The sequence below is a fragment of the Trachurus trachurus genome (assembly GCF_905171665.1).
Source record: "Trachurus trachurus genome assembly, chromosome: 19".
Taxonomy (NCBI): domain Eukaryota; kingdom Metazoa; phylum Chordata; class Actinopteri; order Carangiformes; family Carangidae; genus Trachurus; species Trachurus trachurus.
The window spans coordinates 2758938-2777500 of NC_139913.1; the positions used below are offsets into that span (position 1 = coordinate 2758938).

General features: G+C 44.8%; 1 protein-coding gene across 4 annotated transcripts in view; it reads left to right on the plus strand.

Annotated features, from left to right (window-relative positions):
• The window catches only part of baiap2b (BAR/IMD domain containing adaptor protein 2b), a 92767-nt gene that overhangs the window by 23643 nt on the left and 50561 nt on the right, over nucleotides 1–18563 (plus strand). For 3 of the 4 annotated variants that reach the window (XM_083994396.1, XM_083994399.1, XM_083994398.1), the window contains exons 2-3: nucleotides 2028–2103; nucleotides 6738–6824. In XM_083994396.1, the coding sequence (XP_083850522.1) occupies nucleotides 2028–2103; nucleotides 6738–6824 (163 nt within the window). The remainder of the gene's footprint in view (nucleotides 1–2027; nucleotides 2104–6737; nucleotides 6825–18563) is intronic. The other variant, XM_083994397.1, reaches the window with a different exon arrangement.

Below are 18563 nucleotides of genomic sequence, written 5' to 3' on the forward strand. Positions count from 1 at the left end.
ACACACACACACACACACACACACACACACACACACACACACACACACAGAGACAGTAAAACTCATTAGACTCCTCTCCTTCACTTTTCCTTCACTTATTACCGAGGGTTCAGGCCTCAGCTGCTTCCTCTGTTCACTTCACCGCCGCCGTGTTGCTGACTGACTGACTCATGATGGAGATATGCAACACTGTGTGTGTGTGTGTTTACATGTCCTGTCCTCACCTGTGTGGGGCGTCACCATGGTGATAAGATGAGTTCATCAGTCAGGGACTCTATCTTGGGAATATTGAGAAGGTTGTAATGAAAGAAGACCTAGCCTATTACTACTCGCAGCAAGTAAGAAAGCTGTCACAAGAAACTGAGCAGTGGTTGGAAATTGTCCAGAAAATCCTTGTTATGGAAAAACTGACATACCTGTTGAGACTCAAAGAGAACGTATTTGAAAAAAACTGGGAAAAATGGACCATTTCTATGAGACATGACACCAACTGAACAAATGCTAAATGGGACAGTGGACTGAACAGTAGCATCTCCAGACAGTTTGTTAGTGTTATTATTGTTACTAACTCGTACCTTGTTTGCTGTATTGTTTTTGCCTTGAATGAATCTCCTTATTGTTTACAACTACTTCCGGGTAGAAAACCAGCACGTATTTGAATGAGAACAGTAGTGGCTAACGAACGAGAGTTTAGTATAGCCTAGGCTATCATGTTTTTCACGCCCTATCACCGTTTAGACAAATCTGAAATGATTGAAGAAACATTACTATTTCTGTGTGTGTGTGTTTTGTGTTGTGGTATTTATTCAGTTTGGGGGAATTACGGTGTCTAGAAAGCATCAGTGGCTGCAGCTGACAGGGACAGCTAACGGCGGTAGCTAAGCTAACAGTAGCTAAGCTAACAGCAGGACGTCAGCTGTTAAAACCCTCCCGTTGTGGGACACGACATGAAACTACTCCAGTTAGCTCAGTCATGTTGGAACTCAGATATCCGCTGGAGAAAATATTTCTTCATGGAGCGTTTATTGAGTCACTGAGTTATTAAAGTTAAACAGGTAGCTAACCGTTAGCCCGGCTAATCTATGATAACCATGACTAATTACAAAAACATGCACACAGAAATAGTAATGTTTGTCCAATCATTGGTTTTTATAAACTTTACAAACATCAGATTAGTCTAAACAGTGATATAGTGACATGAAAAACGGGATTAGGCTATAGCGAAACTCTCTATTGTTCTCATGCTGGTTTTCTACTCGGAAGTAGTTGTAAACAACAAGGTGATTCGTTCTATAGGCCTAGTGAAAACTCAATAAAAATTTAAGTTATATACAAAAAGTTTTAGTTTGCAATTTAGGTGAAGTCACCCTTTAAAAAAGAATATGGAGGGAAATGGTTCCAGATCCAGGTCTAGGTAGGTTATGGTCCAGGTCCTTAGTGGTCTTAGTCCTGGTCCTGGTCCAGATCTGCTGCTGAGCCGAACGAGGCTGCAGCCAAAACCAGGTTTTATTTTACCAGAGGCAGCAGGGGAGGTGAGAGGAAACAAACACACACTATAACACACTTTCTCACACAGACACACACACACACACACACACACACACACACACACACACACACACACACACACACACACACACACACACACACACACACACACACACACACACACACACACACACACACACACACACACACACACACACATGACAACACTGCTCCCCGTTGGTAACTTTTAGGCTACTCTCTCTCTCTCTTTTTCCTTCTCCTCCTCGTTCTCTCTCCTCCGTCCGTCTCATCCCTCCGGTTCTTCTCCGTGAGCTCGACACGACTCTGCTGCTCTGCTCCTCTTCCTCTTCCTCCTCCTCACCGCTGCTGTGTGTGTACGACTCTGTGTGTGTGTGTGTGTGTTGGTGCCCTAGTAAAAAGACCGGTGCTCTTCCTCCTTCCTCCTCCTCCTCCTCTTTCCTCCTCTTCCTCCTCCTCTTCTTCACTAACCGGTGGTGCTGTTGTCTCTGTCGTTCCAGTCCATCATGGAGCAGTTCAACCCCTGCCTGAGGAACTTCATAGCCATGGGGAAGAGCTATGAGAAGGCGCTGACCAGTGAGTACACACCAACCACTTCTTGTTTCTTTTTACTTTTCTGTCTTCGTCCTCTCGTCCTCTCGTCCTCCCTCCTGTCTGTCTGTCTGTCTGTCTGTCTGTCTGTCCAGTAGTCCACCCGACCGACCCGACCCGGCGCTCTGAGCTGCTTCTGTCCCGTCGGGGTTTAGAGACGAGGCTGTGAAGAAGACGGATGGAGCTTCTTGTCCTCCACTGTTTTCTGTCCACTGGAGATCTTTGAGACGTTTTTTTACAGAGACAAAGTCGACACTCTGGTGTTGATGATGACGTCCATGTCCATGTGTCCCCCCCTCGTCCTCCTCCTCCTCCTCCCCCCTCCCTCTCTCTCTACCAGCACATCCGCCTTTTTAGTCTCCGTCCTCTTTGTCATCGCTTTGTGTGACTTGCACAGGTGTGTGTATGTGTGTGTGATGGTGTGTGAGACTGAGACTGAGGTGTACCTACATGCAGCATTTGCTCAAGGTTAAAGACAAAAGCAGTGGAAATGTCTTGGGGTGGTGGGATGGTGGTGGTGGGGGGGCTAAGTGGAGCAGGAGCCAATGGGAAGTGGGACAGGAGGAGTCGTGAGAATAACGGCGCTCCCCGTGGGGCCGAGGAAAGGAGAGCGTACGGGCGGCGCTGCTGGTATCCAGGACGATAGAGACAGAGACAGACACATAGATCCGTCCTGCAGCTTGTTAACGTGTCGTGGACTTTGATCCGAGTCTCTCTCAGCTCCCAGATCAGCTGTTGGTAGCCTTCTTCTTAACATCAGCCAGCCGGCGTGACGTGTACATGTCTTTAAGATAAGACCAGGGGCTTCGAGCGCGTGCGTGCCTCATTTATTGATAAGAAAAGTTCTTCTTTTCCTCTCCGGCCTCTGTGAGTCTCTGCAGCGAGCGAGGAGGTTATCAGGAGGATCACATCATATTCTAGTGATGCTGCAGGAGAAGATGATGCTTGGTGCTGTGTGCAGAGAGGAGGAGGAGGAGGAGGAGGAGGAGGAAGAGGAGGAGGAGAGGGGAGATAGAGGGAAGACTCTGCAGGCTGCAGGACCAATAAAGAAGGCCTCACTCCAGTCTGATAGATAAGGCTAAAAATAGCCCTGCGACTCCCTGAGTGGGGATTACACTTCATCAATGCCAGGCAGCAGCACAGAGGCAGGATGTGGAGTGGAGCGCTGCAGAGCAGAGCAGGGCCAGAACCAAGTCTACACCCAGTCTGCAGTCTGCAGTCTGCACCCATGCCCAATTCCAATTCTATTTTTCATCCCTACCCCTACCCCTAACCCTTAACCCTTGCCCCTTGAAACGGAGCTACAAAGGGTATAGGGTAGAAAGTCAACCCCTATACGAATTGGGACACCCCTTCAACAATCAACACACGTCATCAGTCGTCTCTGCTGGCTTTCACATACTGTATAAGCAGACGTGCCAAGCTTTTGCCACAAATCCTGTATTCAAAACCACGTTAACTTAATAAAATTAAATAAAATTTACTGCAGACTGATCGGTTCATTGTAAAACATTTATTTATTGATGTAAATGTGGTGATTTCTGTACGTAGGCTACAGGCAGCGCTGCTCCTGTGTCCAAAACACACATGAAGCTTTACTTTTAATTCAAACAAATTAATGCGACTGCCACAATTGTTACATTTCATCAATGAGACCAGCATTTATCTCCTAAAAAGAATTTAACTACCCGGCGGTAAACCTTTAAAAACCTGCGGGTAAGTTAATTAGGGATCGTCTTTTCTCCCGGGATGACGATGGAGGTTGGCCGGCTGACGAGCTCTCTGGACAGTCTGCAGCCAGTGTGACTGGTAGAAACGCCAGTGGAGCCTCTGGTTGGTGAAGTGGAGGTGGAGCTTGGTGCTTTTGTCGTCTGTGTCTGTGCAAGTCTGAAATGAGTTGGGGGGGGGGCGGTCTGGTCTGGACTATTGTAGTTTGGGACGTGGCGTCATGATTCACATCTTAACTGAAGCTGTAGAGAAGCTGTAGAGAAGCAGAATAACAGGAAAGAGATGTGGAAGTTTGAAGGTCAGAAGGGTTTTTATCAGACTGAGAGAGTTAGAAGTGGATTTAAATCATTAAAGATCATATTTATGTAATAAACTGCCCTAAAAAAGACTTCAACTAAGTAGAATTTAAGTCTTTTTCTTGTCTGTATTAAATAATCAATGATGTAAAAAAAAAAAAAAGGCAAAAAGCAGCAGATCAGCAGTTGAAACCAGGACGTTTTGCTTTATAAATCATTTACAACATTAATTAATTAATGATCAGACTTTCTTTTTATTTTATTATTTTTATTATTTAACTAAAACTTTGATTAAGGGTTTTTCCACTTTGAAATGAAGTCCAAACAGGCGCTCCAGAGTTTGGATCATATCAGCTGATTCAACCTTCTTGTCTTGTTTGTGTTTTATCTGCGCTGACGCTCTGTATCGGCTTTATATCACTGTTCTAATCCTCTTTACAGGCAGACCCTCCTCCTCCTCCTCCTCCTCCTCCTCCTACTTCCTCCTTTCTTCCCTTTACCTTCCCACTTCTGTCACTTCCCAGCTGACAGACAAGCAGAGCATCTCCTCCAGCTAATCCCACCTCCCCTCCTCTCCTCTCCTCCCCTCCTCTCCTTCCCTCCTCTCCTCTCCTCTCCTCTCCTCCTCGCTCCGCTCTCCTCTCCTCCCGGCTGAGATTTCTGCGGACATCGATTAAATTAGCCGTGCTCACCCGGCCGTCTTAGCCTCACCTCCATCCTCCCCCCTGCCCCCTCCCCCCTCTCCTCCTCCTCCACATCCCAGTGAGGCTTAACCTGAGCCAGAGCGGGGTCCCGGCCCGGCTCGTCTCTCTCTCTCTCTACTGTAGCAGCTCAAGCGAGGACGGTTTCACTGCTGTGTAAAGATTTAGAGGCTTTCGTCGTGGTTTCGATAAAGAAAGAAGTGACAGCAGCCTGAGTTATTGTGAGGAGAAGTGACTCATTGAAGAAATGAGATTTTAAGTCTGTTGACACAAGCGATGGCTTCATTTTCAGAGCAATAAGTGTCAGAGCGGTGGAGCAGCTCGCCGTCGCCTCCGTGGGCTTCACTCAGTCGTGTCGTGATGAAAAACCAGAACGAGACATGAACTTGACCTCATATCAGGATATAGATCAGCACTGCACTGGTTTCCATCAGATACAAAGACGTCGTCATGTCCCGTCGCCGGGGTTTTCTGCATGAGCGTCGTGTGGCTGCTCAGTGCACAAACACACCCATCCACATAAACGCAGCTCTCACTCATCCATGTGTATCTGCAGACTGGACATGTGTGGCTGAGCTGCTGCTGCTGCTGCTGCTGCTGTTAAAGCTGCTGCTGCTGCTTGAGGCCGGCGTGTCTCTGTTGCTGCACACAGCACACAGTGTAATGGCTGACATGGCATGCAGAGAGTCTGAATGGCTGAGAGCTTTGACATCGCTGCTGTGGGAAGTTTATTAGGCAGCTATAGTTGTTAACACGGTGTTGTATATGGAATCGAGCCATGGAAACAGTTTTCAGTGTTTTAAGTTAAAACACCTTTAAAGTTAAGTTAGTGCTGCTGGATCTAATGTTAATTAGCTACAGCTGATATAATCTAGAACAACAGATGAACACGATGCATCTGATTTTAACAGTTCTACATAGACAGATTAAAGGGATAGTAGCATTAAAAAAAAAAAAGGGGTTGTATGATCTACAAATAGTCCCTAAGTACTTTAATTGCAGTAGAAGACTCTCTGCACTCCTCCCGTTAGCAACGCCAGCCCATAATAGCCCTGCCCAGAGATTTACAACATAGTGTTGTGAACAGACCCAAAGAAACAGCCTTTTTTCGCAGCCTAAAAGAGGTTTTACCTGAAAAAAAATACACAGTTCCATTGTTCGCTATAATTTTTTCCAGCCTCTCAAAGTGCAGGAAAAACACAGTTTTTATTTGGACCTAACCAACTCACGTATCCCTCCGCCCAGGGTTAGCGCCCGCCGATCAGCAGTTGGTTAGGTCCAAATAAAAACTGTGTTTTTCCTGCACTTTGAAGGGCTGGAAAAAATTATATTATAGCGAACAATGGAACTGTGTATTTTTTTCAGGTAAAACCTCTTTTAGGCCGTGAAAATAGGCCGTTTCTTTGGGTCCATTCACAACACTGTATGTTGTAAATCTCTGGGCAGGGCTATTATGGGCTGGCGTTGCTAACGGGAGGAGTGCAGAGAGTCTTCTACTGCAATCAAAGTACTTAGGGGCTATTTGTAGATCATACAACCCCACTTTAAAAAAAATGCTACTATCCCTTTAAAGCTTGGAGTTGTTTGCATGGCTCGATGCCGTTATGGTGGTAGAAGGTGGTTCGGTTTCTCCTTGGTCGTCTCCCGGTGCTTGGTATCAGTGGCTGTAGCTTTCTCTGTTTCCTGTAGTTGCCTCCATAGAGCTTTTTCTTTTCCTTGCCTGGTTTTTCCATTTCCGCCTGTTGCTCTTTATTTCCTATCTGCCCCAGCCTTATACCTCTCTTGGTTGGTTGGTTGGTTGGTGGGGGGAGGGAGGAGGGTTGCAGAGCTGAAGCAGACATCATTTTCAACTCTGCGCCCTTGATCTGATTGCCCAATGCTTCCATGTTTCCAGGTGTCACATATGCTGCAAAGGGCTACTTCGACGCTCTGGTGCGGATGGGCGAGATGGCCAGCGAAAGTCAAGGCTCTAAGGATCTTGGTGAGTCCACGTAGTGGCTGTAGCGCCCCCTGCTGGGCTGGACAAATGATGGATGGGGGTGGTGGCTCGTGCTGCAGAGCAGAAGCAGCTGATGACCAACCTGAAACCGGACACACACACACATAGTTCTCCCAGTCGTTCAGTGTGTGTGAACCTTAAAGGGATAGTTCAACATTTTGGCAAATTGGCCCATTGCCATAATCCCTATAGTCATAGCAGTAGGTTCGTTACCTTTAATTGTCGGTGCAAGCTATTTTTAGAACGGCGGAGCAGAGCCGTGAGCTGCTCAGAGCTATGCTACGGAGGCTCATTATGGGATTTCTTGGTTTCCTTCATCAAACTCATCAAATACACAATCCAACAACTCCACAACGCTCTGGTGGACAAGTTGTGAGCTGCACATTCACCACGCTATGAGATAATAACACAACGTTACCACACAGAGTTGTTTTAGAGGGAAATTCATGCAAAACCGCTGATGCGCGTTGCCTTCAGGGACAGTTTTTCATCAACAGTCTCTGTATTTCCCTCTGTGTATTTGATGAGTTTGATGAGGGAAACCAAGAAATCCCATAATGAGCCTCCGTAGTGTAGCTCTGAGCAGCTCACGGCTCTGCTCCGCCGTTCTAAAAATAGCTTGCACCGACAATTAAAAGTAACAAACCTACTGCTATGACTATAGGGATTATGGCAATGGGCCAATTTGCCAAAATGTTGAACTATCCCTTTAAACAGAGGATTAATCTGCCTCTTAATGCATTTCACAGCTGATCTGATGTGTTATTATTATTATTATCTTCCATTCACATCGTCACACATTCAGATTTGGGAAGAATTAAATCTGTGTTTGTCACAGCGTCACATTCATAGAAAGATAAAAGCTCTCCAGTTGTTTTCTCCGCTGCTCCACTGTGAGCAAGTAACACATTCACAAATTTTGTCTTTGCATTAATATTCACAATAGCACACAACCTGGCAGCAAGGTGGATCTGCAGTAAAGCCTCCGTCTATTTGCAGTGGTAATTAAAATGAGGACGTGAGGAAGAGGAGTTTCCCGCCTCGCTCAGCTCAGCTCCCCCACCTCCCCCAACCCCTCTCCTTCCCCCCTCCTCCCCTCTCTCCCAGTGTGTCGTCATGGTTTCAGGTGGCTCAGCTCTGGTTCTGCTCCTCATTGACTTTCTTTAAAGCCTGTAGATGTAGAGTTTGTCTGTGCAGATGTAGCACGGGTAGGAACATGTGTAGATGATGAAGTTAAGACGGTGTCGCACACTCTCTGCAAAGTTGTGTCACAGTCGTTGCCCCCCCCCGACCCCCACCCTGCCCCCTCATGCCCCTTCCCCCTCATGCCCCACACTCACATGTTGGGCAGTGTGAGGGGTATACACTGCAAAAATTCAAAATCTTACCAAGAATATTTGTCTTATTTCTAGTCAAAATGTCATTTCTAGTCAAAATAAATCTAATTATACTTAAAATAAGACTCATCACATTAAAAAGTAGCTTGTTTTTAGACACTTTTTTTTTTACTTTTTTCAAGCAAATTTTCCACTTTAAATAAGTAGAAAAATCTGACAGTGGAGCTAGTTTTTCTTTCTTATTACAAGCACAAAAAACTTGCTTTCACTGGCAGATTTTTCTACTTATTTCAACTGAAAATTAGTTTGAAACAAGTGAAAATGATCTAAAAACAAGTTAATTTTTAGGTGATGAGTCTTATTTTAAGTGGAAAGAGATTAGTTTTGACTAAAATTGAGCCATTTTGACAAGAAATAAGACAAATATTCTTGGAAAGATTTTGAGTTTTTGCAGTGTAACTGAGTTAGTGCTGGACGACTGCAGCCTCTTCATTCCTATAGATAGATAGTAGCCGTGGACTGGGAGGGAGGAGGGAGGAGAAGGGAGGGAAGAGGGAGGAGGGGGTTAAAGCGGTGATATCGGAGGCGAGTGAGGTGGATATAAAAGCTGCATTCATTATTCATGGGGAGACCTTTTCTGGTGCTTCCCTCGCACTTTCTCCTCCTGGAGCTCCATCATTTCATTTTCTTCCCCTCTCTCTCCCAGAGTAAATACTCTGCTGAGCTCTGATTCTGAATATTGAAAAGCTCATTAACCACCGCCCCCCCCACACACACCCCCGCCCCTCCCTCCACTCAGCTTCAGCTCCATCCAACCACTTTTTTTTTTTTAAGAGCGTGGATCTTTTAGAGGCGGAGAGTCGGTCGAGGTTCATCCGCTTCCTGCTGCTAATCCTGCAGATTTAATGAACGAACAAGAACGAGCCGCCGTGATTCATCCTCAACCTTCAATTATTAAAAAAAAAACATGTGAAAGTATGAAAGTAAAAGCCTTTGTAAACCAAAGCTTTTATTTCTGTCTGAAAAATGTGGACGTTAAATAGTAATAAATAGCTACAGTACTGTATAGCTCTTTGTTTGACTTTTCCATTATTAGTCGTGTAAAGCTCATAAGCATTTTTGAGTTGGTGTGCAATGCAATGAAATCTCCCATCATGCACCTGTGCACGTCCATTCATTGTTGCTCTGCTCCTCCTGTCGCGGCGTCTTGTCCTGCATGACTTTGCGTCTGCGGTCCTTTTGTCTGCATGCTCGTCGGGGTCGCCTGTTTTTATGTTCTCCTCTTTTTTTTTGGATGTCTTTTCCCGGCAGTCCCTAACCATGACTCAGCAGATCCTCCTCCCCTCCCTCCCTCCCTCTCCCCCTCTCCCTCTCCGCCTCCAGTACAATGACAGAGCAGCCGGCTGTGCAGGATGGATTGATGCTGTCTCCACATATCAGCAGGGCTCAGAGCAGCTGTGTGCATCGCTCCGCTCCGACCACGACGCTCGTTCTGTAGCTCTGCAGATTCTTTAGCAGATTATTCCATTAGCAGCGTTGAGTTGAGTTGAGCCTCGCGGCCTCAGTTCAGTTCACTAACTGAGAAAATGCAAAAACGACGCAAAGCGATGGAAAAGTGTAGTTGATGGAGGATTGTTAGAGCTTCAGGTTGGACATCAGGGTTATTTATCATGCAAATTCACCCACGGATGAGTGTGTGTCCTCTGGGTGGAGTCAGTGTTTGTGAGCTGGTTGTGCAGCAGCAGCAGCAGCAGCAGCAGGGAATAGAAGATAACTAGGAAATAAGAACTTGATCCAACTGGAGGTGTCACTGGGGGGGAAAGGACCAGACAGGGAGACCTGATCAGATGATTGATCCAGTAGAAGACAATGAGCTGTTGCTGTTTGTGAAGAGTCACAGTCACATTAGTGTTGGTGTCTGTTGTGTGTTTTGGTGCAGAGGAGGAAACGCTGTCGTGGCGTAAAGTGAAAGAACTCCTGAGCTTATTAATTAGCAGATAATAGGGATTGTGCATTCAGTTGTGTGTGTGTGTGTGTGTGTGTGTGTGTGTGTGTGTGTTGCTGTACTGTACATACGTATACTCAGCAGGCATGTGTTTTAGTTTTTACCTTTACACTTTATAAATGATGAGGACCGAACTCCGGTTTGAAAAATCGTCCCAAGTCGAACAGTCGCTGGTTTAATTGTGTTTGTTTGAGATGGATTGAGATGAATGAACCGGCACTGGACTTTCAAACCACTTGAACAGTGAGGGAAGTGTGTCAGAGAGTGTGTGTGTGTGTGTGCAACCTCAGACTGAAACGCTGTGATGAATCGGAGCATTAAGATGAACAGCAGCTAATGACATTAGCACACGAGGAGGATGTGGAGCCACACGTGAGGAGAAGACGAGGCTGACTGGACTCACACGTTAACCAGACTAAACAGACTCGACACCAGAAGAAACAAGTGACACGGCGGTTTAATCCATCACAGATTTCTTCTCGCAGAGAGACGACGTGCACGTGACAGTCGCCCTGAAACTCACTGATACGGTTTTAATACGACTGAGTCATGATGAGTTTGTTTCCTGCTGCTCAACTGGACACAGTGAACAACATAGACGGATTGTGTTTCTGTTGCTGTTGCAAACGCACAAAGCACAAACAACGTGTTTAACAACATCCACCTCACAATGAATCTGGTTTATAATATTCTTCAACTTTCTATGAATGAGTCCAATATTTCTTGTAGTTTAATTTGGATTGACCTGTCTCTGATGTTTAGATAAGATCAGAGATGAGATAAGAAATTTACACTTTTGCAGCAGCAGACATTAAAGGGATAGTTCAACATTTTTGAAAATCGGCCCATTGCCATAATCCCTATAGTCATAGCAGTAGGTTTATTACCATTAATTGTCAGTGCAAGCTATTTTTTAGAACGGCGGAGCAGAGCCGTGAGCTCAAATACACAATCCAACAACTCCACAACGCTCTGGTGGACAAGTTGTGAGCTGCACATTCACCACGCTATGAGATAATAACACAACGTTACCACACAGAGTTGTTTTAGAGGGAAATTCATCAAGCAGTCTCTGTATTTCCCTCTAAAACAACTCTGTGTGGTAACGTTGTGTTATTATCTCATAGCGTGGTGAATGTGCAGCTCACAACTTGTCCACCAGAGCGTTGTGGAGTTGTTGGATTGTGTATTTGATGAGTTTGATGAGGGAAACCAAAAAATCCTATAATGAGCCTCCGTTGGTAGTGTAGCTCTGAGCAGCTCACGGCTCTGCTCCGCCGTTCTAAAAACAGCTTGCACCGACAATTAAAGGTAACGAACCTACTGCTATGACTATAGGGATTATGGCAATGGGCCAATTTGCCAAAATGTTAAACTATCCCTTTTAATGAAAGGAATAAATAATAATTCAAAGCAATAAACTCATGTACATATAGGAGAACAGATGTTCTGCACCAGAGTCTTGTGATTACAGCTCGTTGGTTTCCACGGGAACATTTTGTCAGTTCAGTGTGTAACTTTAGAAACAGCAGCCGAGGTAGAGGAACAGTTTAATGGTAGATTTAAGCTGCCTACACACACACACACACACACACACACACACACACACACACACACTGAGCTGGCATGTGAGGGTGTGTGTGTATCTGACATAGTGAGTAATTAGAAAACATTGTAACGTGATTATTATCCACGTTTTGTTGGACCAGAATAAACCGACTCCCGTGTCTCGATGAGGAGGAGGAGGAAGAGGAGGAAGAGGAAGTGACGCCTCGCTGCGTTTCACTCGCTGACTCTTAACGTTGATGATGCTGAAGCGGCCGCTCTGCTGCATCCAGACCAGTGGAGTGTCATCATCCCACTCAGCCTCTCCTCTTCCTCCTCTTCGTCCTTCACCGCTGCTCTCTCCATCTCTCTCTGTGTGTCTGCGAACGCCCCCTCGTTGCCGTGGGAGCTCAGGCTCAGGCAGCCCTGGGAGAACACGCCGACTCTGCACACACTTTCTAAAAATAGATGAAACGAAACGAAACGAAACGAAACGAAACGAAACGAAACGAAACGCCTCGATCGGTGGAGAAGAAGGAGGAGGAGGAGGAGGAGGAGAGACGACGACGGAGTAACCCTGCAGCCCAAAGATGGTGGTGATGATGAAAACGACATCATCTTTCTTCCGTAGACTAAATATGGGCATTCGTAGTTGTGAAGGGAATCTAGTAACATAGGAAGCTCCTGCAGTTCCGGCTCTCCTCCTCTCCGACCATATAAGGCGCCGGCGTTCAGAGAGGTGCTGTTCACCTGAGGGAAGGAAACATCACATCACTCTGACTCTCACTCTGCTGCTTTTATATAAGAGCTGATCTCAGGTCAGCCGTCTCTGCAATCACACAGTTTATAAGTCGAGGCAGCTCCAGGCGTTAGACGACGGCTTCACCGCTCACAATTCCTCTAGATATGGATTCTCATCTGACTCTGCTCCACATCTGGAGAACACACTGCTCATTAGTGTGTGTGTGTGTGTGTGTGTGTGTGTGTGTGTGTGTGTGTGTGTGAGATAGGGATGTCACAATTATACATTTTCTTGGTACGATTATTGTCAGAGAAATAATCACGGTGTTACGATTATCACGATTATTAAGCATTAATTAATTTCAGACAACACTTTTAATGTGTAAATGTCAAAATATAACCACATTACTCATTGTTTACACAAAATATTCAAAGTATCTTTTAATATATGACCAATTATTAACCCCCCAGGGGAAATGTTTGAAATATTCAGGTCATAAATTGTCGTCTATATCAAAATATTTGTGTTCAGTTTAATAGTTTTTTGTTTTGTTTTGCTTTTTTTTAATTAAAAATGACACGCTAACATTTAAACTCCTACCAATTCAATGTTACATTAGTTAAATGGACCAGTATCTGTGCATTTACCTTTATTTTTGCGCACATCTGCCGATACGGTTCCAACATCATCTTTCTGGGAGAGTGACGGTATTTAGGAATCTTTACGATTAAATAATTGTGGCGTTAAATACCACGATTAATTGTGAAAACAAGTAATCGTGACATCCCTAGTGTGAGACACTTAAATGTGATTATAAGTGATGATGCAGCTGCACACACTTGATCAATATATCAAAATCAAAACTATAGGGCCCAATCAATGCAGGATTTTTGGGGCCGATATCGATATTAGATCGATATTTTAAAAAATGAGATAATGGATAGGCTAAATCGTCCTTTATTCCTCATGTTTACTGTACATAAACACACATGGAGGCTCCATGTTTTACTGTTCAACAAAGTGGACGACCAGTGTGGACGTTTTTAAGGGTTATTGATCGATGCATGCGCTGATCCGACTTTATTGATCCTCGGAGGGAAATTATTTTGCTCCAAACCAAGAGAAACCAATAGAAAAATGGGAAAAAATGAAACGTAATAGAGAACTAGAGAAGGGTTGGGGTGGATAAATAAATACAGATATTGATAATCCTGATATTGATATGCCTGAGAAAGGCTCAAATTTCCACATTTTTTAAACCAACTCCCTTTTCTTTCTTTATTGGCTCTAATTTAATCTTCCATCCTTCTCTTCATCTAATTCTCATCTCTCTCTCTCTCTCTCTCTCTCTCTCTCTTCCATATTCCCGTTGCCAAGGGGCCGGACACGCTTTAGAGTAACATCCATCTCATTAAAACAATTTAAGGTTAACTCCGATGGCCACGTTTGAGGTCTGAGGAGACAATTAGCCTTTGGTTAATTAATTCATAGGAACATGATTTAGAGGAGCGCGTCGCCCTCGGAGGCTTCTCCCTCCACTTTATCAGACGTGGCGTAAAGAGATAAGAGGAGCGAGATGATGCTATCACAGACCTGATTAGTCCCCGGCAGCAGGAGGAGGAGGAGGAGGAGGAGGAGGAGGACGCGATGTGACGGGTCAGAGACGTTTCCCTCCGCTGCAGAATATTTACTTCTCTGTGCAACTTTTCTCCTCACATAACGAAGCTGTCGGCTCTCGATCTGCACAGCTGGACGTCTGAGGACAGTGGCGTCGTGCACAGACTTTTTGAAGGGCAGGGGTGAAAAGGAAAAAAAAAGGGCACATATAGCGCATCCTCGCCACTGAAGAGGGCACTTTAGCACACGTTTTGGTTTCCAAGAAGGCACTTTAGCACACGTTTTGACTCCTAAAGGGCACTTTAGCACACGTTTTGGCACCTAGAGGGCACTTTAGCACGCCTTTTGGCTCCTATAGGGCCCTTTAGCATGCATTTTGGCACCCAAGAGGGAACTTTAGCACACATTTTGGCTCCTAGAGGGAACTTTAGCACACATTTTGGCTCCTAGAGGGAACTTTAGCACACATTTTGGCACCCAAGAGGGAACTTTAGCACACATTTTGGCTCCTAGAGGGAACTTTAACACACATTTTGGCTCCTAGAGGGAACTATAACACATTTTGGCTTCCAAGAGGGCATTTTAGCACACGTTTTGGCTCCTAGAAGACACTTTAGCACACGTTTTGGCCCCTAGAAGACACTTTAGCACACGTTTTGGCTCCTAGAAGACACTTTAGCACATGTTTTGGCCCCTAGAAGACACTTTAGCACACGTTTTGGCTCCTAGAGGGAACTTTAACACACATTTTGGCTCCTAGAGGGAACTATAACACATTTTGGCTTCCAAGAGGGCATTTTAGCACACGTTTTGGCTCCTAGAAGACACTTTAGCACACGTTTTGGCTCCTAGAGGGCACTTTAGCACACCTTTTGGTTCCTAGAGGGCACTTTAGCACACGTTTTGGTTCCTATAGAGGGCACTTTAGCACGCGTTTTGGCTCCTAGAGGGCACTTTAGCACACGTTTTGGCTCCTAGAGGGAACTTTAGCACACCTTTTGGTTCCTATAGGGCACTTTAGCACACGTTTTGGCTCCTAGAGGACACTTTAGCACACGTTTTGGCTCCTATAGAGGGCACTTTAGCACACGTTTTGGCTCCTAGAGGACACTTTAGCACACGTTTTGGTTCCTAGAGGGCACTTTAGCACGCATTCTAGAGGGCACTTTAGCACGCGTTTTGGCTTTTAGAGGGCACTTTAGCACACATTTTGACTCCTAGAGGGCACTTTAGCGCGCGTTTTGGCTCCTATAGGGCACTTTAGCACACGTTTTGGCTACTAGAGGGCACTTTAGCATGCGTTTTGGCTCCTATAGGGCACTTTAGCACACGTTTTGGCTACTAGAGGGCACTTTAGCACACGTTTTGGCTCCCAAGAGGGCACTTTAGCACTGTCTGAGGGGATGAAAGCGCTGATGATGAGGATGATGAGGATGATGAGGAGGACAGTGTTTGTGTTTCACTGCTGAGTCACTGAGCACCACACACGTTTTCCACTATAGTTGCTCCCTCCGTCTGAAACTTCACGCTGTTGTTCACTTTGAGGGAAAACCATCGACCTCGCTGTGACCTCGCTGTTTTCAGCACCGGCTGAATTTCCCCTGAGCTTCAGCCCCGATCTGAATTCAGCCGGCGTTCAGTTCAGTCTGCGCCAGGGAAACTGCAGAGAGAGCACTCTGTCTTTCTTTCTTTCTTTCTTTCTTTCTTTCTTTCTTTCTTTCTTTCTTTCTTTCTTTCTTTCTTTCTTTCTTTCTTTCTTTCTTTCTTTCTTTCTTTCTTTCTTTCAGAGCTGTGTTCCCTCCTTGTCATCTGACAGTGTAAAAGTTCTCGTCCTCCCACACACATCAGTCCCACGGGGAATCAGTCGTCGCCGCTCGTGTCCAAACTCACAACGAGTCGATTGTAGCGTCTTGAATCATCGGCTGATGACAAGTCTGTGAACAAAGTGAGAGCCGAGCGGAGCGATGTTTACTGGAGCTTAATGAAGTTATGTAACGCTGAGGGACTGAAGAGGAGGAGAAGTAAAGGTTTCATCTGGAGCAGAGGAGAACAGGGTTGTGCTGGTTCTGCTGTTAGTGCTGGTTCTGGTACACACTTTGGTAATGGTACTGGTTTTGGTACCAGTTCTGGTGTTACTTCTGGTACCGGGTTTGGTACCCATTAGCCCATTAATGAACTTTGAAAAAAACAATAGATTCTTGAACAAAAACAAATCTAAACGTCAACACGCTGCAGTTGGGAGTATGGATGGTATGAAATGAACTGATCATAGGTGACCTGATATCTGAGGTGAACATTAATTACCACTGGAAATGTCCTTTAAGGGGCAGCCGGGGCAACTACTGGGGCATTTTGATCACTCCAAGTGAAAAGTCAGGCATGATGGTCAGAGCACACTGCGAAAATTCAAAATCTTACCAAGAATATTTGTCTTATTTCTAGTCAAAATGTCATTTCTAGTCAAAACTAATCTCATTCTACTTAAAATAAGACTCATCACATTAAAAAGCAGCTTGTTTTTAGACACTTTTTACTTCTTTCAAGCAGATTTTCACTTGGAATAATAGAAAAATCTGACAGTGGAGCAAGTTTTTCTTTCTTATTACAAGCACAAAAAACTTGCTTTCACTGGCAGATTTTTCTACTTATTTCAAAAGAAAATTAGTTTAAAACAAGTGAAAATGATCTAAAAACAAGTAAATTTTTAGGTGATGAGTCTTATTTTAGGTTTGTTTAGACTAGAAATGAGACATTTTGACAATAAATAAGACAAATATTCATGGAAAGATTTGGAATTTTTGCAGTGGCAGCTTTATCTTCCTCTTACTGTTCCTGCCCTTTAGAAAGTCCTTGTCCTGGAGTCACCCTGGGAAGAGAGGGAGCGAGGGACAGAGGGGGGAGGGAGGATGAAGAGAACCGGGGGAGGAAGGCGACACAGAGCGCGGTGTGTTCCCGCCTCATTAGTGGCCTTCAGACAGTCGCTGGTCAAATCAAACGGTGGCTGCCAGCAGAGCTCACACTGGCTCTTTGATCGCTCTTCACCTGTCACTCATCATCATCACCACCACCACCTGTCTGCTGCCTCACCTCCTCTTCCTCCTCCTCCTCCTCCTCCTCCTCCTTGTGTATCTAACATCAGACAGAGCAGAGCAGGATTCAGCAGCAGATCTGTGTTGACGTGTCTTTCCTTTAACAACGCGCCGGACCTCAGGAAAACGTCCTTGAGGCGTGGCATCGTCCTTCACGCTGCTGTTCGGCCAAATGGCGACTTAATGATGCTGATTATAATGTGAAGAACGACGACTCTGATGATCTGAGGCTCTGCAGCAGCAGCAGCAGCAGCAGAGAGGCGGCTGCCAGCTCCTCAGTCTGCACACACACACACACACACACACACACACACACACACACACACACACACACACACACACACACACACACACACACACACACACACACACACACACACACACACACACACACACACACACACACACACATCGTCTGGTCTGTCTCTTAAAGCTACGACCAGGGACGTCGTCACCGTTATAGATTTTCTTTGTACGATTATTGTCAGAGAAACAATCACGGTGTTATGAATATTATGCATTAATTAATTTCACAACATATGAATGTGTAAAATCAAATACAGTCAAGATATAATTGCAATACTAATAAGTATTTTAAGTATCTACTATTAATATATAACCAGTTAGTAATCCTCCACGGGAAGTGTTTAAATATTCAAATTTAAAACATTGTTATCACAAATGACAGGCTAACATTTGTATTTATTTATTTATTTGATTAAGACAATGCACAATTGCACAACAGAGTTAGCACAGTTGCTAAATTTCATCCATTGTCCTAAGGCAGGTAACATAAAAAACATTCAGGCATAACACTATGATGACAAATAGATAAAACATGTAGAAATCTTACACATAAATAAATCCAGTTTCACATCAATTTAAATTCCTGCCAATCGTATGTTACATTAGCTAAGTGGACAAGTATTTCTTACATTGACCTTTACTTTGGTGCACATCTGCCTCTGTGTTTCCAACATCTTGTTTGGAAAGTGACGGTATTTAGGAATCTTTACGATTAATTAATGAATTGTGGCGTTTAAAATCGCGATTAATTGTGAAAACAAGTAATGGTGACATCCTCAGCTATACGACCATAGAAATGTGCACTGTAGTGTACGTGGACAGCCTGATTGTATTGAGTCCACAGAGTTCGAACCGTGTGATGGAGCATTACAGTAAAAAAACAAACAGTTAATGGTCTTTTACTGGCTGTACATGGGAACCAATCAGAGCCCAGGAACGATTAGTAGTCAGTTATTGAGCATTGAGAAGTTGCAGACTCCATCTCTGTCTCCGTCTCAGTTAATCAGTCTCCATTCTGCAGCCATCACCCCCCCCCCCCCTCCACCCCCCACTGTAATGATTCTGCAGCCATCACCCCCC